This window comes from Capricornis sumatraensis, chromosome X, assembly GCF_032405125.1.
Source record: "Capricornis sumatraensis isolate serow.1 chromosome X, serow.2, whole genome shotgun sequence".
Taxonomy (NCBI): Eukaryota; Metazoa; Chordata; class Mammalia; order Artiodactyla; family Bovidae; genus Capricornis; species Capricornis sumatraensis.
This window is the reverse complement of record NC_091092.1, coordinates 65,111,595-65,139,318: the sequence shown is the minus strand read 5'-3', so window position 1 is coordinate 65,139,318 and position 27,724 is coordinate 65,111,595. Positions and strand designations below refer to the sequence as shown.

The window sequence follows — 27,724 nt, the reverse complement described above, 5'->3', positions numbered from 1 at the left end:
CCATGATAAAAATGAGTCACTTTATTTAGTAATAATTTTCTATTAATAATTACAACCTTATAAAGGAGTTTATAAATCCTTCTCTTAGAAAGTTGTCAACTTGCAATCTGTTTATATGAATGTTTTTCAGGTGGAAGTGAATCCTCCTGGGATAAGGATAAGATGCAGTCTCCTCTTGTTGCTCCTGGACCCCAACATGGAATTGCTCATGCATCCCTGGCTAGCCAGCCAGGCCTTGGGGGTACTCCTACCCTCAATCCACTGCAGCAGAACCACCTGCTGACCAATAGTATGTATACTGTCCTCCCAGAATTTGGTAAGAAAAATACCACCCAAGATCCACTGGACAACTTGGGATATCAGGGATAATTTATTTCTCCTCAATAAGATTTAACAATTTGAAGTTAGGAGGTATATAGAGAGGGATTCATTTGATAGGGTGAGGTTTTTAGAGAAGAAATAGATTGAGTGGCCATGTAGCAGAGTAGAGGTACATAGGAGGATATGTAACATGGTAATTAAGAATTCTGGCTATAGTCACATAAACTTGGATTTGAATTCTACCTCTTTTGAATCCTGTATCACTGTTTGGTTTGGAGAAGTCAGATAACTTTTTCAAGTTTTGGTTTCCACAACTGTAAAATAGGAATACAAATATACCCAATCATTAAGGCTACTGAGAGGGCTAAAAATAATAAACAAAAAACTGTTTAGCAGTGACTTGCATATAGTAAGTACTTATTATTCAGAAGTCAAACTACAGCTGAATTATAGAAATTCACGTTTAGAGATGTTTTTAGAAACTTCAAAGACTCAGAAATCTTTCTATAGGAAAGCAGGCCTTATATACATTACTTGGACAAACTCTTACTTTTCCTACAGACAAGAAATATAACAGAAAAGTTTCATTATTCCTCTCTCTAAGACTTTCCGTCTCTCACTAGAATGAAGAAAACAGGAATTCTGAGAAACTTTAACATAATCTAAATTGTAATGAAATTCATCAATTATTAATGATATAAAATAAGTTATAGTGTCATGCTTTAAGGATATTATAATCTAAACAGTTAAATATCTCATAAAAATGTAATGTTAAGCAAAAGCAAATGAAATAAATGCCCGAAAAGTAAATTTTATGTTACGAGAAGTAAAAAACAGCTGATTTAGAGGTAGCCATGTCATAAACAAAGGGGAACCTAGAAGACTTCTGAATTCTTGTTTGACATGTAAAGAGCTTATAAAATGTCATTTTTGTTCACACAACAAGAAAAAAATGTGAAACAATCTGAAAGTCAATAACTCTTTTAAATTCATCAAAGGTTGAGTACGTAGGACACAGCTATCTCCCAAACTAAATAGATAGGCAGATACAGAGAATCACAGCTTATTGGGAAACGAAGCCATAGCTGGAGACTGATAGAAGCATTTAAAGAGTAATTGAGTTATTTCTGAAGATTCAGTGTGGATCTAGCTTGAGAAATAAAATTTCCTAGGAGGCCATTCTTAAAGGATCCTCTACATTTTCATGAATTTTACTTCCAGAAGCCCCATGAGGTTCTCAGATATAAATTTGAGAAAACTGTCCTCATGTTCTAGAAAAGGGAAAGAAAAGTAACCATTTCAAAATATGTCCAGAATATTCTATTCTCCTTAACAGAGAGGCCCATCCTCAAAGGAAACTATTTTCCCAGAGCTTAAGCTATTTGGTTTTACCACAGCATGACCTGGAGGAAGGGATACACTAAACTCCAGTATCCTGTAGCTGTTAATATGAGGGAACAGAGTTATAAAATTCCAGCCTCTTTAGTTCTTACGTGGAGAATTAGAAATAGGGGAGTTCATGATGGGGAACACATGTACACCTATGGCGGATTCATGTCAATGTATGGCAAAACCACTACAATATTGTAAAGTAATTAGCCTCCAATTAAAATAAATAAATTCATATTAAAAAAGAGAAATAGTCACCTATAGTCCCATCTAGCCTTCTTGGCTAACCTAAGAGGAGGGGGGAAGCTGAAAAGCACTTGTGAAAGTCATAACCCAAGGACACTCAGTCTCAATAGGAGACTGAGACTTAATCATAAAATTATAGACTGCTGCATCTCTCTACACATTGTACTAATATCACACTGGGGCTCTACATAATACCAAGAGGTAACTATTGAAGGAACAGAAAGCCTCAGACTCTATTTAATATGGAATCTCAAGGAAAAAAACAAAGACAACAAGGAAGATAGGAAAATACAGTTACTAATATTACAGCTACACCAAACATCCTAACTCATTGCCAGAAAACATAAAATTTCCCACTAAATGATTATGTCACTTCCTAATACACACAATATACATTTTCTAGCTTTAAACAAGATGTGCAAGACATAAATGGGGGGGAAAACATAGTATGAAGATATAAAGCAAACAACAGAACCAGAATTAGATATAGTCGATATTTTGAATTATCAGATTAGGAATTTTATATAATTATGACTAATATGGCTTTCCCAGGGAGCACTAGTGGTAAAGAACCCGCCTGCCAATGCAGGAGACATGAGACATGGATTCAATCTCTGAATCGGGAAGATGCCCTGGAAAAGGGTATAGCAACTCACTCCAGTATTCTTGCCTGGAGAATCTCATGGGTAGAGGACCCTGGCAGGCTACAGTCCATAGGTTTGCAAAGAGTTGTACACGACTGAAGTGACTTAGCACAGGGTACTAAGAGAATAGAAAAAGTGGAAATCAAAATTATTCATGGAAATTTTAATCAGAGAAAAGGAGAATCCAACTATTAAAAGGAAATACTGAAAATCAAAAGCACGCCAACAAAATGAAGAATGCTTCAGATGGGCATAGGTAGACTGGCCAGGGTCAAAGCAAGGATTAGGAAACTTGGAGATATGTCAACAGAAATTTTTCTAACTGAAAAAGAAAAACAGAAATGAATGCAAAAACAATACAATAGAATAGCCAAGAACTGTGTGGCAATTACAAAAGGTGTAGTACATATGTAATGGAGATACAAGAAGGATAAGACTGGAATGGAACAAAAGAAACGTTTGATATAACAATGATTGGAGAGGCGGTCCTAAGATGGCGGAGGAATAGAACAGGGAGACCACTTTCTCCTCCACAAATTCATCAAAAGAATATTTGAATGCTGAGTAAATTCCACAAAGCAACTTCTGAATGCTGGCAGAAAACATCAGGCACCTGGAAAAGCAGCCCATTGTCTTTGAAAGAAGATGCTTTATCAATGGTGCTGTATAGATGAAGAAGTCTTGAGGCTACTGTAAAAATAAGACTGAAAACCAGAAGTAGGAGGCTTAAGTCAAAATCCTGAGAACACCAGAGAACTCCTGACTCCAGGGAACATTAGTCAACAGGAGCTCATCAAACGCCTCCATACTTACACTGGAACTAAGCACCACCCAAGGGCCAACAAGTTCCAGAGCAAGACATACCATGTAAATTCTCCAGCAACACAGAAACACAGTGCTGAGCTTCAATATACAGGCTGCCCAAAGTCACTCCACACCCACTGACATCTCATAACTCATTAATGAACACTTCATTGCACTCCGGAGAGAAGAAATCCAGCTCCACCCACCAGAACACCGAAATAAGCTTCCCTAACCAGGAAACCTTGGCAAGCCACTGGTACAAACCCACCCACAGCAAGGAAACTCCACAATAAAGAGAACTCCACAAACTGCCAGAATACAGAAAGGTCACCACAAACACAGCAATATAACCAAGATGAAGAGACAGAGGAATACCCAGCAGGTAAAGGAACAGGAGAAATGCCCAACAAACCAAACAAAAGAGGAAGAAATAGGGAGTCTACCTGAGAAAGAATTCCAAATAATGATAGTGAAAAGGATCTAAAATCTTGAAAACAAAATGGAATCACAGATAAATAGCCTGGAGACAAGGATTGCGAAGATGCAAAAAAGGTTTAACAAGGACCTAGAAGAAATAAAAAACAGTCAATATATAATGAATAATGCAATAAGTGATATCAAAAACACTCTGGAGGGGAAAAAATAGTAGAATAATGGAGGCAGAAGATAGGATTAGTGGGGTAGAAGGTAGAATGGTAGAAACAAATGAATCAGAGAGGAAAAAAGAAAAACGAATTAAAGTAAATGAGGACAATCTCAGAGACCTCTGGGACAATGTGAAACACCCCAGCATGCAAATCACAGGAGTCCCAGAGGAAGACAGAAAGACCATGAGAAAATCCTTGAGGAGATAATAGTTGAAAACTTCCCTAAAATGGTGAAGGAAATAATCACCCAAGTCCAAGAAACCCAGAGTGTCCCAAACAGGATAAACCCAGGGCAAAACACCCCAAGACACGTTAATCAAATTAACAAAGATCAAACACACAAAAAAAATCAAATATTAAAAGCTGCAAGGGAAAAACAACAAATAACACACAAGGGGATTCCCATAAGGATAACAGCTGATCTTTCAATAGAAACTCTTCAGGCCAGCAGGGAATGGCCGAACATACTTAAAGTGATGAAAGAAAATAAACTACAGCCCAGATTACTGTACCCAGCAAGGATCTCATTCAAATACAAACGAGAAATCAAAAGCTTTACAGACAAGAAAAGTTGATAGAATTCAGCACCACCAAACAAGCTCTCCAACAAATGCTAAAGGATGTTCCTTAGACAGGAAACACAAAAAGGGAGTATAAACTCGAACCCAAAACAATGAAGTAAATGGCAATGGGATCATGCTTATCAATAATTACCTTAAATGTAAAGTGGTTGGATGCCCCAACCGAAAGACAAAGACTGGCTGAATGGATACAAAAACAAGACTGCTCTATATGTTGTCTACAAGAGACCCACCTCAAAACAAGGGACACATTCAGACTGAAAGTGAAGGGCTGGAAAAAGATATTCTATGCAAATAGAGACCAAAAGAAAGCAGGAGTAGCAACACTCATATCAGATGAAATCGACCTTAAAATAAAGCCTGTGAAAAGAGACAAAGAAGGACAGTACATAATGATCAAAGGATCAATCAAAGAAAAAGATATAACAATTATAAATATATATGCACCCAACATAGGAGCACCATAATATGTAAGACAAATGCTAACAAGTATGAAAGGGGAAATTAACAATAACACAATAAGTGGGAGACTTTAATATGCCACTCACACCTATGGAGAGATCAACTAAACAGAAAATTAACAAGGAAACACAAACTTTAAATGATACAATAGACCAATTAGACCTAATTGATATCTATAGGACATTTCACCCCAAAATAATGAATTTTACCTTTTTCTCAAGTGCACACAGAACATTTGCCAGGATAGATCACATCCTGGGCTATAACTCTAGCCTTGGTAAATTCAAAAAAATTGAAATCATTCCAAGCATCTTTTCTGACCACAATGCAGTAAGATTAGATCTCAATTAGAGGAGAGAAACTATTTAAAATTCCAACATATGGAGGCTGAACAACACGCTGCTGAGTAACCAACAAATCACAGAAGAAATCAGAAAAGAAATCAAAATATGCATAGAAATGAATGAAAATGAAAACACATCAACCCAAAATCTGTGGGACACTGTAAAAGCAGTGTTAAGGGGAAAGTTCATAGCAATACAGGAATACCTCAAGAAAAAAGTCAAATAAATAACCTAACTCTACACCTAAAGCAACTAGAAAAGGGAGAAATGAAGAACCCCAGGGTTAGTAGAAAGAAAAATATCTTAAAAATTACAGCAGAAATAAATGCAAAAGAAACAAAAGAGACCACAGAAAAATCAACAAAGCCAAAAGCTGGTTCTGTGAGAAGATAAATAAAATTGACAAACCATTAGCCAGACTCATCAAGAAACAAAGGGAGAAGAATCAAATCAATAAAATTAGAAATGCAAATGGAGAGATCACAACAGACAACACAGAAATACAAAGGATCATAAGAGACTACTATCAGCAACTATATGCTGATAAAATGCAATGCAATCCCTATCAAGCTACCAGCGGTATTTTTCACAGAGCTAGAACAAATAATTTCACAATTTGTATGGAAATAAAAACTTCAAATAGCCAAAGCAATCTTGAGAAAGAAGGATGGAACTGGAGGAATCAACCTGCCTGACTTCAGGCTCTACTGCAAAGCCACAGGCATCAAGACAGTATGGTACAGGCACAAAGACAGAAATATAGATCAATGGAACAAAATAGAAAGGCCAGAGATAAATCCATGCACCTATGGACACTTTATCTTTGACAAAGGAGGCAAGAATATACAGTGAAGAAGAGATAATCTCTTTAACAAGTGGTGCTGGGAAAACTGATCAACCACTTTTAAAAGAATGAATCTAGAACACTTTCTAACACCATTCACAAAAATAAACTCAAAATCGATTAAAGATCTAAACATAAGACCAGAAACTATACACTCGTAGAGGAGAACATAGGCAAAACACTCTCTGACATAAATCACAGCAGGATCCTCTATGACCCACCTCCCAGAATATTGGAAAGAAAAGCAAAAATAATCAAATGGGACCTAATTAAAATTAAAAGCTTCTGCACAACAAAGGAAACTATAAGCAAGGTGAAAAGACAACCTTCAGAATGGGAGAAAGTTATAGCAAATGAAGCAACTGACAGAGAACTAACCTCAAAAATATACAAGCAACTCCTGCAGCTTAATTCCAGAAAAATAAAAGACCCAATCACAAAATTGGCCAAAGAACTAAACGGACATTTCTCCAAAGAAGACATACAGATGGCTAACAAACACATGAAACGATGCTCAACATCATTCATTATCAGAGAAATACAAATCAAAACCACAATGAGGTACCATTTCACTCCAGTCAGAGTGGCTGCTATCCAAAAGCCTACAAGCAATAAATGCTGGAGAGGGTGTGGAGAAAAGGGAACCCTCTTACACTGTTGGTGGGAATGCAAACTAGTACAGCCACTATGGAGAACAGTGTGGAGATTCCTTAGAAAACTGTAAATAGAACTGCCATATAACCCAGCAATTCCACTGCTGGGCATACACACTGAGGAAACCAGAATTGAAAGAGACACTTGTACCCCAATGTTCATTGCAGCACTGTTTATAATAGCCAGGACATGGAAACAACCTAGATGTCCATCAGCAGATGAATGGATAAAAAAAGCTGTGGTACATATACACAATGTAGTATTTCTCAGCCTTAAAAAAAAATACATTTGAATCAGTTCTAATGACGTGGATGAAACTGGAGCCTATTATACAGAGTGAAATAAGCCAGAAAGAAAAACACCAATACAGTATACTAATGCACATATATGGAATTTAGAAAGATGGTAACGATAACACTGTATGCAAGACAGCCAAAGAGACACAGATATGTAGAACAGTCTTTTGGACTCTGTGGGAAAGGGCGAGGGTGGGATGATTTGGGAGAATGGCATTGAAACATGTATAATATCATATGTGAAACAAATCACCAGTCCAGGTTCAATGCATGATACAGGATGCTCAGGGCTGGTGTACTGGGATGACCCAGAGAGATGGTATGAGGTGGGAGGTGGGAGGGGGCTTCAGGATGGGGAACACGTGTACACCCGTGGTGGATTCATGTTGATGTATTGCAAAACCAATACAATATTGTAAAGTAAATAGCCTCCAATTAAAATAAATAAATATTAAAAAAGAAAGAAATAACAATGATTGAAAAGTTTTGTAAATTAATGAGAGATAATACCAAACTACAAATTCAGAAAGCTCACAAAGCACTATGAAGGAGAAATATTTTAAATCTACAGGTATGAACATTATATTCAAAATGGAAAATTGAAAATAAAAAATCTTGAAGGAACATGAAGGGGAAAAACTCTATTTATGCATATGGGAATGAACAGAAGAATTACTTATTTTATACCAGGTTGGATGAAGCACAAACTGGGATCAAGATTACCAGGAGAAATATTAACAACCTCAGATATGAAGATGATACCACTCTAATGGTAGAAGGCAAAGAGGAACTAAAGAGCCTCTTAATGAGTGTAAAAAAGGAGCGAAAAAGCTGGCTTAAAACCCAACATTCAGAAAACTAAGATCATGCATCTGGTTCCATCAATCCATGGCAAATTGATAGGGAAAAAGTGGAAACAGTGACAGATTTTATTTTCTTGGGCTGCAAAATCACTGCAGACTGTGACTGCAGCCATGAAATTAAAATATGCTTCTCTTTGGAATAAAAGCTATGACACCCCTAGACAACATATTGAAAAGCAGAGGCATCACTTCACTGACAAAAGTCTATCTAGTCAAAGCTATGGTTTTTCCAGTAGTCATGTAGAGATGTGAGTTAGACCATAAAAAAGCTGAGCAAAGAACATTGATGCTTTTGAACTGTAGTGCTAGAGAGGACACTTGAGAGTTCCTTGGACAGCAAGAAGATCAAACTAGTAAATCCTAAAGGAAATCAACCCTGCATATTCATCAGAAGGACTGATACTGAAGCTGAAGCTCCCAATACTTTGTCCACCTGATGAGAAAAGCTGACTCATTGGAAAAGACCCTGATGCTGTGAAAGACTGATGGCAAGAAGAAAAGAGGAAGACAGAGAATGAGATGGTTGGATAGCATCGCCAAATCAATGGACATGAGTTTGAGCAAACTCAGGGAGATAGTGTAGGACAGGGAAGCCTGGCATAATGCAGTCCATGGGATCACAAAAGGGACAGATAGGACTTAGCAACTGAAAACAAACTTTTTTTTTTTTAATTGAAGTATAGTTGCTATACAGTGCTGTATCAGTTTCTGCTATACAGTGAAGTGAAAAAGCCATATACACAGATGCCCTCTATTTCAGATTTCCCTCCAATTTAGGTCACCACAGAACACCAAGTATAGTTTCCTGTTCTAAAACGTATGTTCTCATCAGTGACCTATTTTAATACATCATCTTCCAATAACATAAGAGATGACCCTACACATGGACATCACTAGATGGTCAGTACCAAAATCAAATTGATTATAATCTTTGTAGCCAAAGATGGAGAAGCTCTATATAGTCAGCAAAAATAAGACCAGGAGCTGACTGTGGCTCAGATCACGAACTCCTTTATTGTAAAATTAAATTGAAGAAAGTAAGGAAAACCACTAGACCATTCAGGTAGGACCTAAATCAAATCCCTAATGATTATTCAGTGGAACTGACAAATAGATTCAAGGGATTAGATCTGATAGACAGAATGCCTGAAGAACTATGGATGGAGGTTCATAATATTGTACAGGAAGTGGTGATCAAGACCATCCTCAAGAAAAAAAAAAAGGCAAAAAGGCAAAGCAGTTGTCTGAGGACGTCATGCAAATAGCTGAGAAAAGAAGAGAGGCAAAAAGAAAAGGAAAAGAGGAAAGGTATAGACATCTGAAGGGCTTCCCTGGTGGCTCAGATGGTAAAGCGTCTGACTGCAATGCGGGAGACCTGAAGTTTGATCCCTGGGTTGGGAAGGTACCCTGGAGAAGGAAATGGCAACCCACTCCAGTATTCTTGCCTGGAAAATCCCAAGGACAGAGGACCCTGGTAGGCTGCAGTTCATGGGGTCGCAGAGTCAGATACGACTGAGCTATTTCACTTTCACTTTCTATAGACATCGGAATGCAGAGTTCCAATGAATATCAAAGAGACATAAGAAAGCCTTCCTCAGTGATCAATCCAAAGAAATAGAGGATAAAATAGAATGGGAAAGACTAGACATCTCTTCAAGAAAATTAGAGATACCAAGGGATTATTTCATGCAAAGATGGCACAATAAAGGACAGAAATGGTGTGAACATAACAGACATAGAAGGTATTAATAAGAGATGGCAGGAATACACAGAAGAAATATACAAAAAACATATTCACGATCCAGATAACCATGATGGTGTGATCATTCACCTATAGCCAGACATCCTGGAGTATGAAATCAAGTGGGCCTTAGAAAGCATCACTACAAACAAAGCTAGTGGAGGTGATGGAATTCCAGTTGAGCTGTTTCAAATCCTAAAAGATCATGCTGTTAAAGTGCCATACTCAACATGCCAGCAAATATGGAAAATTCAACAGTGGCCACAGGACTGGCAAAGGTCAGTTTTCATTCCAATACCAAAGAAAGGCAATGCCAAAGAATCTTCAAACTACCATACAATTGCACTCAATTTATACGCTAGCAAAGTAATGCTCAAAATTCTCCAAGCCAGGCTTCAACAGTCCGTGAACTAAGAACTCGCAGATGTTCAAGCTGGATTTTAAAAAGGCAGAGGAACCAAAGATCAAATTGCCAGCATCCATTGGATACTAGATAAAGCAAAAGAATTCCAGAAAAAAACATCTACTTCTGCTTCATTGACAATGGTAAATCCTTTGACTGCATGAATCACAACAAACTGGGAAATTATTATTAAAGAAATGTGAAAAACATACCGCCTTTCCTGCCTAATTAGAAACCTGTATGCAGGTCAAGAAGAAACAGTTAGAATTGGACATGGAACAATGAACTGGTTCCAAATTGGGAAAGGAATATGTCAAGATTGTATATTGTCACCCTGTTTATAACTTATATGCAGAGTACATCATGCGAAATGCTGGATTGGATGAAGCACAGGGTGGAATCAAGATTGCCAGGAGAAATATCAATAACCTCAGATATGCTCATGACACAACCCTTATGGCAGAAAGCAAAGAGGAAGTAAAGAGACTCTTGTTGAAGTTGGAAAAGGAGAGTGAAAAATGGCTTAAAACTGAACATTTAAAAAGGAATCCATGGCATCTGGTTCCATCACTTCATGGCAAATAGTTGCAGAAACAATGAAGAAAAGTGACAGACTTTTTTTTTTCCCTTGGTCTCCAATATCACTGCAGATGGTGACTGAGCCATGAAATTAAAAGATGCTTGCTCCTTGGAAGAAAAGTTATACAAAAGTAGGTAATGTTTTAAAAAACATTGATATTACTTTGCTGAGAAATGTCTGTCTAGTCAAAGCTATTGTTTTTTCCAGTAGTCATGTATGGATGTGAGAGCTGGACCATAAATAAGGCTGAGCAGTGAAGAATTGATGCTTTTGAACTGTGGTGTTGGAGAAGACCCTTGAGAGTACCTTGGACTGCAAGGAGATCAAACCAGTCAATCCTAAAGCAATCAGTCCTGAATAGTCATTGGAAAGACTAATGCTGAAGCTGAAACTCCATTGTTTGGCCACCTGATGTGAAGAGCAGACTCATTAGAATAGACTCTGATCCTGGGAAAGATCGAAGGCAGGAGAAGAAAGGGATGGCATCACCGACTCAATGGACATGAGTTTGAGCAAGCTCTGGGAGATGGTGATGGGCAGGCAAGCCTGGTGTGCTTCAGTCCATGGGGTCACAAAGAATCAGACATGACAGTGCCTGAACAACAATATATATGTCAATTTCAATCTTCCAATTCATCCCACCACCCCCACTTCTCTCTTGGCATCCATACATTTGCTCTTTGCATCTCTATTTCTGCTTTGAAAATAAGATCATCTATACCATTTATCTAGATCCCACATATGTGCCTGAATATAAAATAGTGTTTTTTCTCTTTCTGACTTACTTCACTCTGTCGGATGGTCTCTAGGTCCGTTCATGCCTTTGCAAATTACACAGTTTAATTACTTTTGATGCTGAGTAATAGCTTTTGATGGTGTGGATCACAATAAACTGTGGAAAATTCTGAAAGAGATGGGAATACCAGACCACCTGACCTGCCTCTTGAGAAACCTATATGCAGGTCAGGAAGCAACAGATAGAATTGGACATGGAACAACAGACTGGTTGCAAAGTTATGACCAACTTAGATAGCATATTCAAAAGCAGAGACATTATTTTGCCAACAAAGGTCTGTCTAGTCAAGACTATTGTTTTTCCGGTAGTCATGTATGGATGTGAGAGTTGGACTACGAAGAAAGCTGAGCACCGAAGAATTGATGCTTTTGAACTGTGGTGTTGTGGAAGACTCTTGAGAGTCCCTTGGACTGTAAGGAGATCCAACCAATCCATTCTAAAGGAGATCAGTCCTGGGTGTTCTTTGAAAGGAATGATGCCAAAGCTGAAACTCCAATACTTTGGCCACCTGATACGAAGAGTTGACTCATTGGAAAAGACTCGGATGCTGGGAGGGATTGGGGGCAGGAGGAGAAGGGGACAACAGAGGATGAGATGGCTGGATGGCATCACTGACTCTATGGACGTGAGTCTGAGTGAACTCCAGGAGTTGGTGATGGACAGGGAGGCCTAGCGTGCTGCAATTCATGGGGTCGGAAATAGTTGGACATGACTGAGCAACTGAACTGAACTGAAATGAAGTGAATATTCCACTGCATATATGTACCATATTTTTTTTTAATCTATTCCTTTGTTGATGTAAATTTAGGTTGCTTCAATGTCCTGGCTATTGTAAATATTGCTGTAATGAACATTGCGGCACATGTATCTTTTTGAATTGTGATTTCCTCTGGGTATATGCTCAGGAGTGGTGTTGCTGGGTAGTATGGTAGTTTTATTTTTAGGTTTTAAAGGAACTTCCATACAGTTATTCATAGTGACTGTCTGAATTTGCATTCACACCAACTGTACAAGAGGGCTCCCTTTTCTCCACATCCTCTCGAGGACTTATTATTTGTAGATTTTTTTGGTGATGGCCATTCTGGTGGGTCTGTGGTAATACCTCATTTTTTCTTTTGGGTTTGTTGTTGTTGTTGGCCATGCTGTGTGGCATGTGGGATCTTAGCTCCGTGATTAGAGATTGAGTCCATGACCCTGTAGTTGAATTAAAGTGTCTTAACCACAGGACCACCCTCATTGTGGTTTTGATTTGTATTTCTTTCTCTAATAATTATGTTGAGCATCTTTTCATGTGTTTGTTGGCCATCTGTATGTCTTCTTTGGAAAAATATCTTTCTAGGTCTTCTGCCTAGTTTTTGATTGGGTTGTTTGTTTTCTTAATATTGAGCTATATAAGCTGATTTTATATATTGGAGATTAATCCCTTGTGAGTTGCTTCATTTGCAAATATTTTCTCCATTTGATGGTTTATTTTCACCTTGTTTATGGCTTCCTTCTCTGTGCAAAAGCTTTTAAGTTCAATAAGGTTCCATTTGTTTAGTTTTGTTTTTATTTTCATTATTCTAGGAGATGGGTCAAAAAAGATGTTTCTGTGATTTATGTGAAAGTCTGTTCTGCTTATGTTTTCCTCTATGAGTTTTACAGAGTCTTGACTTAGATTTTAATCCATTTTGAGTTTATTTCTTGTGTATAGTGTCAGTGAGTGTTCTAATTTCATGTTTTTACATACAGCTCTTCAGTTTTCCACAATAAGCACCACTTATTGAAGAGATTGTCTTTTCTTCATTGTACGTTCTTGACTTCTTTGTCATAGATTGGGTGACCATAGGTAGTGTGGGTTAATCTGTGGGCTTTCTATCCTGTTCCATTGATTTATATTTTTTATCCTTGTGTCACTGCCAGACTGTCTTGATGACTGTACTTTGTAGTGCAGCCTGAAGACAGGGAGCCTGATTCCTCTAACTCCATTTTTCTTTCTCAAGATTACTTTAGCTATTTGGGCTTTTTGTGTTTCCATACAAATTGTATAATTTTGTTTCTAATTTTGCAAGAAATGCCATTGGTAATTTGAAAAGGATTGCATTGAATATGTAGATTGCTTTGGGTTGTATAGTCATTTTCACAATAATGATTCTTCCAATCCAAGAACATGGTGTATTTCTCCATCTGCTTGCATCATCTGTTATTTCTTTCATCTGTATACTACTGTTTTCTGAGTATAGGTCTTTTGCCTTCTTAGGTAGGTTTACTCCTAGGTATTTTATTCTTTTTGTTGCAGTGGTGAATGGGATTGTTTCTTTAATTTCTCTTTCTGATCATTCATTGTTAGTGCATAGAAATGCAAGATATTTCATTGTATTAATTTTGTATCCTGCAACCTTTGTAAATTCATTAATTATCTCTAGGAGTTTTCTGGTGGCATCTTTAGGATTGTCTATGTATTGTTATCATTTCATCTGCAAAAAGTAACAGTTTTACTTCTTTTCTAATTTAGATTACTTTCATTTCTTTTTCTTCTGTTATTGGCATGGCTAGGACTTACAAAACTATGTTGAATAATCATGGTGAGAGCCATTAAATTTGTCTTTTTTTCTGATCTTAGAGGAAAGGCTTTCAGTTTTTCACCATTGAGATTAGTGTTTTCTCTGGGTTGGTCATATATGGCCGTTATTATTGAGGTAGGTTCCCTCTCTGTCCATGCTCTGGAGAATTGTTATCATTGTTATCATAAATGGGTGCTGAAATCTGTCAATAGCTTTTTCTGCACCTATTTAAATGATATGGTTTTTATTCTTCAATTTGTCACTATCATTAGACAGGGTGTGTCATATCAATTGATTTGTACATGTTGAAGAATTTTGCATCCCTGGGATAAATCCCATTTGATCATAATTTAGGATCATTTTAATATGTTGTTGAATTTGGTTTGCTAATATTTTGTTGAGGATTTTTGCATCTATGTTCATCAGTGACAAAGGCTTGTGATTTTCTTTTATTGTGATATCTTTCTTTAGTCTTGATATCAGATGATGGTGGCCTCATAGAAATAACTTTGGAGTGTTCCTTCCTCTGACATTTTCGGGAAGAGTTTGAGAATGATGTGTGTAAATTCTTCTCAAAATATATGCTAATATTCGTGTCTGAAACCCTCTTGTCCTGGTTGTGGAATTTTGTTTGTTGAGTCTTTTATACTCATAGTTTTAAATTTATTACTTTTGATTGGTCTGTTCATAGTTTCTATTTCTTCCTGGTTCAGTCTTGGAGGTTGCAATTTTCTAAGATTTGTCCATTTTTCCCATGTTTTCCATCTTACTGGCATATAGTCACTTGTAGTTGTATCTTTTCTAAAAAAAATGCTTATTAATTTTTGGCTGTACTGGCTCTTTGTACACTGCTCAGGCTTTCCCTAGTTGCAGCAAGTTGGAGCTACTCTCAAGTTGTGGTGCTCGGGCTTTTCATTGCAGGCACTTCTCATGTTGTGGAGCACAGGCTCTAGGACATATGAGCTTCAGCAGTTGTCTCTCTTGGACTCAGCAGTTGAGGATTTTGGTTCCTAGAGCTTGGCCTCTATAGTTGTGGCGCACTGGCCTAGCTGCCCCAATGCATGTGCAATCTTCCCAAAGCAGATATTGAACCTGTGGCCCCTGCATTGGCAGGCAGATTTTTAACCACTGGACTACCAGGGAAGTCCTAGTTGCTTGTAGTAGTCTCTTATGATCATTTGTGTATCTGTGATGTCAGTTGTAATTTCTCTTTTTTCATTTCTAATTTTGATTTGAGTCCTTTTCTCTTTTTTCTCGATGAGTTTGACTAAAGGTTTATGAATTGTGTTTATCTTCTCAAAGAACTACCTTTTAGTTTCATTGATCTTTGCTTTTGTTTTCTTCATCTCTATTTCACTTATCTCTGCTCTGATTTTTATGATTTCTTTCCTTAAACCAATTTTTTTTTGTTGTTCTTCTTTCTCTAGTTGCTTTCAATTCAGTTCAGTCATTCAGTCATGATTGACTCTTTGCAACCCCATGGACTGCAGCATGTCAGGCCTCCCTGTCCATCACAAACTCCCAGAGCATGCTCAAATTCATGTCCAACAAGTCAGTGATGCCATCTGACAATCTAGTCCTCTGTCATCCCCTTTTCCTCCTGCCTTCAATCTTTCCCAGAATCAGGATCTTTTCCAGTGAGTCAGTACTTCACATCAGGTAGCCAAAGTATTGGAGCTTCAGCTTCAGCATCAGTTCAGTTCAGTTCAGTCACTCAGTCATGTCCAACTCTTTGCGACCCCATGAATCGCAGCATGCCAGGCCTCCCTGTCCATCACCAACTCCCAGAGTTCACTCAGACTCATGACCATCGAGTCAGTGATGCCATCCAGCCATCTCACCCTCTGTCGTCCCCTTCTCCTCCTGCCCCTAATCCCTTCCAGCATCAGAGTCTTTTCCAATGAGTCAACTCTTCGCATGAGGTGGCCAAAGTACTGGAGTTTCAGCTTTAGTATCAGTCCTTCCAAAGAAATCCCAGGGCTGATCTCCTTTAGAATGGATTGGTTGGGTCTCCTTGCAGTCCAAGGGACTCTCAAGAGTCTTCTCCGACACCACAGTTCAAAAGCATCAGTTCTTCGGTGCTCATCCTTCTTCACAGTCCAGCTCTCACATCCATACGTAAGTCCATCCAATTAATGTTCAGGATTGATTTCCTTTAGGATGGACTGGTTTGATCTCCTTGTACCCCAAGGGACACTCAAGAGTCTTCTTCAACACTACAGTTCAAAAGTATCAATTCTTCACCACTCAGGTTTCTTTATGGTACAACTCCCACATCCATACATGACTGCTGGAAAAACCATAGCTTTGACTAGATGGACTTTGTCAGCAAAGTAATCTCTCTGCTTTTTAATATGCTGTCTATGTTGGTCATAGCTTTTCTCCTAAGGAGCAAGTGTCTTTTAATTTCATGGCTGCAGTCACCGTCTGCAGTGATTTTGGAGCTCAAGAAAATAAAATCCGTCACTGTTTCCATTGTTTCCCAACTATTTGCCATGAACTGATGGGACTGCATGCCATGATCTTAGTTTTTTTAAATGTTGAGTTTTAAGCCAGCTGTTCCACCCTCCTCATTCACTTTTATCTAGAGGCTCTTCAGTTCCTCTGTGCTTTCTGCCATAAGGGTGGTATAATCTGCATATCTGAGGTTATTGTTATTTCCCCAGCAATCTTGATTCAAGCTTGTGCTTCATTCATCCCAGCATTTTGCATGATGTACTCTACATATAAGTTAAATAAGCAGGGTGACAATATACAACCTTGATGTACTCCTTTCCCAAATTGAAACCAGTCTGTTGTTCCATGTCCAGTTATAACTGCTAGTTCTTGGTCTGCATACAGATTTCTCTGGAGGGAGGTAAGGTCGTCTGGTATTCCCACCTCTTTAAGAGTTTTCCGCAGTTTGTTGTGATCCACACAGTCAAAGGCTTCAGCATAGTCAATAAAGCAGAAATAGATGTTTTCCTGGAACTCTCTTGCCTTTTCTATGATCCAACAGATGTTGGCAATGTGAACTCTGGTTCCTCTGCCTTTTCTAAAACCAGCTTGAACATCTGGAAGTTCTTGGTTCACATACTGTTGAAGCCTTGTTTGGAAAATTTTGAGCATTACTTTGCTAGCATGTGAGATGAGTGCAATTGTGTGGTAGTTTGAACATTATTTGACATTGCCTTTCTTAGAGATTGGAACGAAAACTGACATTTTCCAGTCCTGCAGCCACTGCTGAGTTTTCCAAATTTGCTGGCATATTGAGTGCAGCACTTTATCAGCATCATATTTTAGGACATGAAATAGTTCAGCTGGAATTCCATCACCTCCACTAGCTTTTTCACAGTGATGCTTCCTAAGACCCACTTGACTTCGGACTCCAGGATGTCTGGCTCTAGCTGCTTTAGGTGTAAGCTAAGGTTGTTTATTTGAGGGTTTTCTAGTTTCTTGAGGTAGGATTATACTGTTATAAACTTCCCTCTTAGAACTACTTTTGCTGTGTCCCATGGCTTTTTAATTATTGTGTTTTCATTGTCATTTATTTCTAGGTATTTTTTACTTTCTCTTTAATTTCTTCAGTGATCTCTTGGTCATTAGTAGCATATTGTTTAGCCTCCCTGTGTTCATATTTTCTGCAGTTTTTTTTTTCCTGCCATTGATTTCTAATTTCATAGCTTTATTGTCAGAAAAGATGCTTGATACAATTTTAATGTTTTTAAATTTACCAAGGCTTTATTTGTGACCCAAGATGTAATCTGCTAGATAAAATGTTTTGGGTGAACTTGAGAAGTGTATTCTGCTGCTTTGGGGTGGAATGTGCTACAAATATCATTTAATTCTATCTAATCTAATGTGTCATTGAAGACTTGTCTTTCCTCATTAATTTTCTGTCTGTATGTTCTGCCCATTGGAAACTGCCATGCAAAATCTCCCACTATTTTTGTGTTGTGGTCAATTTCCCCTTTTATGACTATTGTGTTCAATTCAGTTCAGTTCAGTCACTCAGTCATGTCCAACTCTTTGTGACCCCATGGACCACAACATGCTAGGCTTCATGGCTATTAACATTTGCTTTATGTATTGAGGTGCTTTTATATTGGGAAGCATAAATATTTACAGTTGCTGTATCTTCTTAGATTGATCCTTTGATCATTATTTAGTGTCATTTCTTGTCTCTTATTACTGTCTTTATTTTAAAATCTATTTTATTTTCTGATATGGGTATTGCTACTCCTCCTTTATTTTAATTTCCATTTGCATGGAATATCTTTTCATCCCTTCATTTTCAGTCTGTATGTGTCCTTAGATCTGATGTGGGTTTCTTGTAGCAAACATATTTATGGATCTTGTTTTCATATCCATCCAGCCAGTCTGTGTCTTGGTTGGGGTATTCAGTCTATTTTCATTTAAGTTAATTATCAGTATATATTTTCCTATTACCATTTTCTTAATTGTATTTTGTTTGTTTTGTAGGTATTTTTCTTCTCTTCTGTTTCCTGCCTAGAGAAGTTCCTTTAGCATTTGTTGTATTGCTCGTTTGGTGGTGCTCCATTCTCTTAGCTTTTGTTTGTTTGTCTGTAAAGCTTTTGATTTCTCTGTCAAATCTGATTGAGATCCTTGCTTGTTAGAATCATCTTGGTTGTTGGTTTTTCCCTTTCATCACTTAAGTATATCCTGTGACTCCCTTCTGGCCTGCAGAGTTTGCTGAAAAATCAGCTGATAACCTTATACAGGTTACCTTCAATGTTTTTGTTGCATTTTCTTTGCTACTTTTAATATTTTTCTTTGCATTTAATTTTTATTATTTTGATTAATATGTATCTAGGTGTGCTTCTCCTTCGGTTTATCCTGTATGGGACCTTCTGTGCTTCCTGGACTTGGGTAACTGTTTCCTTTCCCATATTATGGACGTTTTTGTCTATAATCTCTTCAAGTATTTTTTCAGGGGCTTTCTCTTTGTCTTTTGGGAGACGTATAATTCGAATGTTTCTGTGTTTATTGTTGTTACAAAGGTCTCTGCTGCCCTCCTCATTTATTTTTCTCTGTTTTTTCTTTACTTGCTCCCCAAAGGTTATTTCCACCAATCTATCTTGCATCTCATTTATCTGTTCTTCTACCTCAGTTATTCTGTGGTTGATTCCTCCTAGGGTGTTTTTCATTTTAGTTATTGTATTGTTTATCACTGATTGTTCTTTGGTTCCTGTAGAGCCTTGTTAATCATTTCTTGTATCTTCTTGATCCATGCCTCCATTCTATTTCGAAGATCTTGGATCTTCTTTACTATCATTACTCTGAATTCTGTTTTAGATAGATACCTTATTTCCTCTTCACTTTTTGGTTTTGTGGGTTTTTACCTTGCTCTTTCTTCTGCAACATATTTCTCTGTCATTTCATTTTGTCTTACTTTTTATGTAATTTCTTTTCCAAAACCCTCAGGGTCATAGTTCCACTTGTTCCTGATGTCTGTCCCCTGGTGAGTGAGGTTGATCCAAGGTTATGTAGGTTTCCTGGTGGGCAGGTCTGGTGTCTGAACTCTGGTGGGTGAAGCTTACTGTTTTCCTTCTGAAGGGCAAGGCCACATCAGTTTGTGTGTTCAGGGGTGTCTGTGAGCTTAGTACAACTTTGGGCAGCCATCTGCTGATCACGGGGCTATGTCCCTGTCTTGCTGGCTGTTTGTGTGAAATGTCCAGCACTGGACCCTCTAGATAGGTTTCTGGACCCACTGTGGGCACTGTTGCAGTAGCTCAGATTCTGATTTGTGCCAACTCCCACGTTTATTTCCCCACAAAGTACACTGCTGCTAACACTCTGTCTATTAATACATTCCAAAGAAACAGAATTTACCATGCCAATCATAGGGAATTAATCTGCAGCTTGTGAAGCTTCAGAGAGATTTCCATTCCTCTTCTTTAGTTGCACTACTTATGGGGCTCAGCTTTGTTTTGGGGTTCATCTCTTTGTGTGTGCCACCCTCATATGTCTGTTCCTTGCTGAGTTGAGAGGGAGAGAAAGCAGTGACTGATTGGGGCACACTTTATTCATTTAGGCTAGGGAGGGGTATGAGAAGAATTACTTTAGTATTACCTTCAGAAACCAGGCACTAAAGAATAGAGCAGTATGAAATACTTGATAATGAAAGAAACAAACCCACCAACCTAGAATTTTCAATTTACTGAAATTTTCCTTTTGAAGTGAGAAAACAGTTTCTCAGAAAACAAAATTTAAAGGAATTTGTGCCCATACCATCAGTGCTGCCTTGCAAAAATGTTAAAAGAAAGTCTTCATAGAGAAGATAAATGATATAGGTCAGAAATTTGGATCTACATAAAGAAAAGGAGAGAGTGAGAGAAGCAATAAATTAAAATATCTATGTCTCTATTCTTAATCTAGCAAATACACCATTCCAAATAATAACAGCAATGATAATATGGATGATTATACTTCATGGATAAGTGTTAAAAGATGAGAGTGATGTTATAAAACACAAAAGTGAGCTATGGAGATAATCTGCTCTAAGTTAACTTTCACTACCCATTAAGTTGTTGGTGTTCAGTTGTTAGGTCATGTCTGACTCTTTTGTGAACCCCATGGACTGCAGCACTCAAGGCTCTTCTGTCTTCCACTGTCTCCAGGAGTTTGCTCAGTTTCATGTCCATTGAGTTAGTAGTGCTATATATCCATCTCATTCCTTTCCACTCTTTCTCTTTTGCCTTCAATCTAGTCTTTTCCAATGAGTTGGCTCCTCACATAAGGTGACCAAAGCATGAGGGCTTCAGCACCAGTCTTTCCAATGACTATTTTGGGTTGATTTCCCTTAGAATTGACTGGTCTAATCTCCTTGCAGTCCGGGAGACTCTCAAGAGTCTTCTCTATTCAGCTCAGTTCAGTCACTCAGCCATGTCTGACTCTTTGTGACCCCATGAATTGCAGCATGCCAAGCCTCTCTGTCCATCACAAACTCCTGGAGTTTACTCAAACTCATGCCCATTAAGTCGGTGATGACATCCAGTCATCTCATCCTCTATTGGCCCCTTCTCCTCCTGCCCCCAATCCCTCCAAGCATCAGGGTCTTTTCCAATCAATCAACTCCTCACATGAGGTGGCCAAAGTATTGGAGTTACAGTTTTAGCATCATTCCTTCCAAAGAACACCCAGGACTGATCTCTTGTAAGATAGACTGGTTGGATCTCCTTGCAGTCCAAGGGACTCTCAACAGTCTTCTCCAACACCACGGTTCAAAAGTATCAATTTTTCGACAGCTTTCTTCACAGTCCAACACTCACATCCATACATAACCACTGGAAAAATCATAGCCTTGAATAGACAGACCTTTGTTGGAAAAGTAATGTCTCTGCTTTTGAATATGCTATCTAGGTTGGTCATAACTTTCCTTCCAAAGAGTCTTTTAATTTCATGGCTGCAATCACCATCTGCAGTGATTTTGGAGCCCCCAAAAATAAAGTTTGACACTGTTTCCACTGTTTCTCCATCTATTTCCCATGAAGTGATGGGACCAGATGCCATGATCTTAGTTTTCTAAGAGAAGTGAAAAGCAAAGGAGAAAAGGAAAGCTATAAGCATCTGAATGCACAGTTCCAAAGAATAGCAAGGCGAGATAAGAAAGCCTTCCTCAGCAATTAATGCAAAGAAATAGAGGAAAGCAACAAAATGGAATAGAGATCTGTTCAAGAAAATTAGAGGTACCAAGGGAACATTTCATGCAAAGATGGGCTCGATAAATGACAGACATGGTATGTACCTAACAGAAGCAGAAGATATTAAGAAGAGGTGGCAAGAATACACAGAAGAACTGTACAAAAAAGAGCTTCACGTCCCAGATAATCACGATGGTGTGATCACTCACCTAGAGCCAGATATCTTGGAATGTGAAGTCAAGTGGGCCTTAGAAAGTATCACTATGAGCAAAGCTAGTGGAGGTGATGGAATTCCAGGTGAGCTGTTTCAAATCCTGAAAGATGATGCTGTGAATGTGCTGCACTCAATATGCCAGCAAATTTGGAAAACTCAGCAGTGGCCACAGGACTGGAAAAGGTCAGTTTTCATTCCAATCCCAAAGAAAGGCAATGCCAAAGAATGCATTTGACTATGCCAAAGCCTTTGACTGTGTTGATCACAATAAACTGTGGAAAATTCTGAAAGAGATGGGAATACCAGACCACCTGACCTGCCTCTTGAGAAACCTTTATGCAGGTCAGGAAGCAACAGTTAGAACTGGACATGAAACAACAGACTGGTTCCAAATAGAAAAAGGAGTACATCAAGGCTGTATATTGTCTTCTCTATTAACACAATTCAAAAGCATCAATTATTCGGTGCTCAGCCTTCTTTGTAGTCCAACTCTCACATTTGTAAAGAACTACTAGACAAACAACTTTGGCTATATGGACATTTGTCAGCAAAATTATTTCTTGCTTTTTAATATGGTGTCTAGTTGTCAAAGTTTTTCTTCCAAGGAGCTGGCATCTTTTAATATAATAGCTGTAGTCACCATCCGCAGTGGTTTTGGAGCCCAGGAAAACAAAATATGCATTTCCAATTTTTCCCTATTTGCCATGAAATGATGAGCCTAGATGCCATAATCTTATTTGATGTTGAGTTTCAACCAATTTTTTCATTCTCCTTTTTCATCCTGGTCAAGAAACTCTTTACTTCCTCTTTACCTTCTGCCATTAGAGTGGTATCTTCTGCATATTTGAGGTGGTTAGTATTTCTCCCAGTAATTGTGATTCCAGCTTGTAATTCAACCAGCCTGTCATTGCACATGATGTAGTCTGCATATGAGTTAAATAAGAAGGGTGACAATAAATAGACTTTTCGTACTCCTTTCCCAATTTAGAACCAGTCAGGTTTTCCGTGTTTGATTCTAACTATTGCCTTTTGGCCCACATACAAGTTTCTCAAAAGACAAGTAGGATGTCTGGCAATTCTGTCTCTTTAATAATTTTTCAGTTTTTTGTGATCCAAACATCAAAGGCCCTGGAGTAGTCAGTGAAGCAGAAATATGTTTTTCTGTAATTCCCTTGCTTTCTCCATGAACCAATTATTGTTGGCAATTTTTTCTCTGATTCCTCTGCCTTTCAGAAACCCAGCTTGTCCATCTGAAAGTTCTCAGTTCATGTACTGCTGAAGTCTAGCTTCAAGGATTTTGAGCATAGCCTTGCTATCATGTGAGATGAGCAAAACTGTATGGTAGTTTGAACATTCTTTGGCATTGCCCTTCTTTGGGATTGGAATGAAAACGGACCTTTCCTAGTCCTGAGGCCATTGCTGAGTTTTCCAAAGTTTCTGGCATGTTGAGTGTAGCACTTTATAAGCATCATCTTTTAGGATTTAAAATAGCTCAACTGGAATTCTGTCATCGCCACTAATTTTTTTTCATAATAATGCTTCCTAAGGCTCACATGAGTTAATGTTTCAGGATGTCTGGCTCTAAGTGAGTGAGTATACCACCATTGTTATCCGGATCATTAAGACATTTTTTGTACAGTTCTTCTGTGTACTTTTGACATCTCTTTTTAATTTCTTCTGCTTCTGTTAGATCTTTACTGTTTCTATCCTTTATCATGCCCATCCTTGCTTGAAATGTTTCCTAGATGTCTTCAATTCTGTTGAAGAGATTTCTAGTCTTTTCTATTCTACTGTTTTCCTCTATTCATTTGCATTGTTAATTTAAGAATGCCTTCATATTTCTCCTTGCTTTATCTAGAACTCTGCATTCACTTAGCAATATCTTTCCCTATCTCCCTTGACTTTCACTTCTCTTCTTTCCACAGCTATTGGTAAAAACTTCACAGACAATCACTTTCCCTTGTTGCATTTGTTTTATTTGGGGGGGTATGGTTTTAATGACTGTCTTCTGTATAATTTTATATACTTTTTTTTTCTATTTTACATGTTTATTTTTACTTTATTTTGCATTACAATACTGTATTGGTTTTGCCATACATTGACATGAATCCGCCATGGGTGTACATGAGTTCCCAATCCTGAACCCCCCTTCCACCTCCCACCACATATCATCTCTCTGGATCTTCCCCATGCACCAGCACCAAGCATCCTTCCCGTATCCTGCATTGAACATGGACTGGCGATTCGTTTCTTACATGATAGTATACATGTTTCAATGCTATTCTCCCAAATCATCCCACCCTCTCCCTCTCCCACAGAGTCTAAAAGTCCATTCTATACATCTGTGTCTCTTTTGCTGTCTCACATACAGGGTTACATTACCATCTTTCTAAATTCCATATATACATGTTAGTATACTGTATTGGTGTTTTTCTTTCTGGCTTACTTCACTCTGTATAATAGGCTCCAGTTTCATCCACCTCATTAGAATTGATTCAAATATATTATGTTTTAATGGCTGAGTAATACTCCATTGTGTATATGTACCACCACTTTCTTATCCATTCATCTGCTGATGGACATCTAGGTGGCTTCCATGTCCTGGCTATTATAAACAGTGCTGTGATGAACATTGGGGTACAAGTGTCTCTTTCAATTCTGGTTTCCTCGGTGAGTATGCCCAGCAGTGGGATTGCTGCAGTTCTATTTGCAATTTTTTAAGGAATCTCCACACTATTCTCCATAGTGGCTGTACTAGTTTGCATTCCCACCAACAGTGTAAGAGGGTTCCCTTTTCTCCACAGCCTCTCCAGCATTTATTGCTTGTAGATTTTTGGATCGCAGCCATTCTGACTGGTGTGAAGTGGTACCTCATTGTGGTTTTGATTTGCATTTCTCTGATAATGAATGATGTTGAGCATCTTTTCCTGTGTTTGTTAGCCATCTGTATGCCTTCTTTGGAGAAATGTCTACTTAGATCTTTGGCCCATTTTTTAATTGGGTCATTTATTTTTCTGGAATTGAGCTGCATAAGTTGCTTGTATATTTTTGAGATTAGTTGTTTGTCAGTTGCTTCATTTGCTATTATTTTCTCCCATTCAGAAGGCTGTCTTTTCACCTTATTATAGTTTCCTTTGTTGTGCAGAAGCTTTTAATTTTAATTAGATCTCATTTGTTTATTTTTGTTTTTATTTCCAGTATTCTGGAAGGTTGATGATACAGGATCCTGCTTTGATTTATGTCTGAGAGTGTTTTGCCTATATTCTCCTCTAGGAGTTTTATAGTTTCTGGTCTTATGTTTAGATCTTTAATCCATTTTGAGTTTATTTTTGTGTATGATGTTATAAAGTGATCTAGTTTCATTCTTTTACAAGTAGTTGACCAGTTTTCCCAGCACCACTTGTTAAAGAGATTGTCTTTAATCCATTGTGTATTCTTGCCTCCTTTGTCAAAGATAAGGTGTCCATAGGTGTGTGGATTTATCTCTGGGCTTTCTATTTTGTTCCATTGATCTATATTTCTGTCTTTGTGCCAGTACCATACTGTCTTAATGACTATGGTTTTGTAGTAGAGCCTGAAGTCAGGCAAGTTGATTCCTCCAGTTCCATTCTTCTTTCTCAATATTGCTTTGGCTATTCGAGGTTTTTTATATTTCCATACAAATTGTGAAATTATTTGTTCTAGCTCTGTGAAAAATACCGCTGGTAGCTTGATAGGGATTGCATTGAATCTATAGATTGCTTTGGGTAGTATATTCATTTTCACTATATTGATTCTTCCAATACATGAACATGGTATATTTCTCCATCTATAAGTGTCCTCTTTGATTTCTTTCATCAGTGTTTTATAGTTTTCTATATATAGGTCTTTAGTTTCGTTAGGTAGATATATTCCTAAGTATTTTATTCTTTTCATTGCAATGCTGAATGGAATTGTTTCCTTAATTTCTTTTCTGCTTTCTCATTATTAGTGTACAGGATTGCAAGGGACACCTGTGTGTTGATTTTATACCCTGCAACTTTACTATATTAATTGATTAGCTCTAGTAATTTTCTGGTGGAGTCTTTAGGGTTTTCTATGTAGAGGATCATGTCATCTGCAAACAGTGAGAGTTTTACTTCTTCTTTTCCAATTTGCATTCCGTTTATTTCTTTTTCTGCTCTGATTGCTGTGGCCAAAACTTCCAGAACTATGTTGAATAGTAGTGGTGAAAGTGGGCACCCTTGTCTTATTCCTGACTTTAGAGGAAATGCTTTCAATTTTTCACCATTGAGGATAATGTATGCTGTGGGTTTGTCATGTATAGCTTTTATTATGTTGAGGTATATTCCTTCTATCCCTGCTTTCTGGAGAGTTTTTATCATAAATGGATGTTGAATTTTGTAAAGGCCTTATATGCATCTACTGAGATAATCATATGTCTTTTGTTTTTCAATTTGTTAATATGGTGAATTACATTGATTGATTTGCAGATATTGAAGAATCCTTGCATCCCTGGGATAAAGCCCACTTGGTCATGGTGTATGATCTTTTTAATGTGTTGTTGGATTCTGATTGCTAGAATTTTGTTAAGGATTTTTGCATCTATGTTCATCAGTGATATTGGCCTGTAGTTTTCTTGTTTTGTGGCATCTTTGTCAAGTTTTGGTATTAGGGTGATGGTGGCCTCATAGAATGAGTTTGGAAGTTTACCTTCCTCTGCAATTTTCTGGAAGAGTTTGAGTAGGATAGGTGTTAGCTCTTCTCTAAATTTTTGGTAGAATTCAGCTATGAAGCTGTCTGGACCTGGGCTTTTGTTAGCTGGAAGGTTTCCGATTACAGTTTCAATTTCCGTGCTTGTGATGGGTCTGTTAAGATTTTCTATTTCTTCCTGGCTCAGTTTTGGAAAGTGGTATTTTTCTAAGAATTTTTCCATTTCTTCCACATTGTCCATTTTATTAGCATATAATTGCTGATATTAGTCTCTAATGATCCTTTGTATTTCTGTGTTGTCTGTTGTGATCTCTCCATTTTCATTTCTAATTTTATTGATGTGATTTTTTCCCTTTGTTTCTTGATGAGACTGGCTAATGGTTTGTCAATTTTATCTATGCTTTTGAAGAACCAGCTTTTTATTTTTATTTTTATTTTTATTTTTGCTATGGTTTCTTTTGTTTCTTTTGCATTTATTTCTGCCCTAATTTTTAAGATTTCTTTGCTTCTACTAACCCTGTGGTTCTCCATTTCTGCCTTTTCTAGTTGCTTTAGGTGTAGAGTTAGGTTATTTATTTCACTTTTTTCTTGTTTCTTGAGGTATGCCTGTATTGCTATAAATCTTCCTCTTAGCACTGCTTTTATAGTGTCCCACAGGTTTTGGGTTGTTGTGTTTTCATTTTAATTCGTTTGTATGCATATTTTGATTTCTTTTTTTATTTCTTCTGCGATTTGTTGGTTATTCAGCAACATGTTGCTCAGCCTCCGTATGTTGGAATTTTTAATAGTTTTTCTTCTGTAATTGAGATCTAATCTTAATGCATTATGGTCAGAAAAGATGCTAGGAATGATTTCGATTTTTTTGAATTTATCAAGGCTAGATTTATGGCCCAGGATGTGATCTATCCTGGAGAAGGTTCCATGAGCACTTGAGAAAAGGTGAAATTCATTATTTTGGGGTGAAATGTCCTATAGCTATCAATTAGGTCTAACTGGTCTATTGTATCATTTAAAGTT

The 27,724-nt window shown here is 37.7% G+C and overlaps 1 protein-coding gene across 1 annotated transcript in view; it reads left to right on the top strand.

The window, feature by feature from the left end:
- DACH2 (dachshund family transcription factor 2) overlaps window positions 1-27,724 on the top strand; it is a 986,384-nt gene that overhangs the window by 587,345 nt on the left and 371,315 nt on the right. Inside the window, exon 5 of the mRNA XM_068963180.1 lies at window positions 131-289. Coding sequence (XP_068819281.1) covers window positions 131-289 — 159 coding nt within the window. The remainder of the gene's footprint in view (window positions 1-130; window positions 290-27,724) is intronic.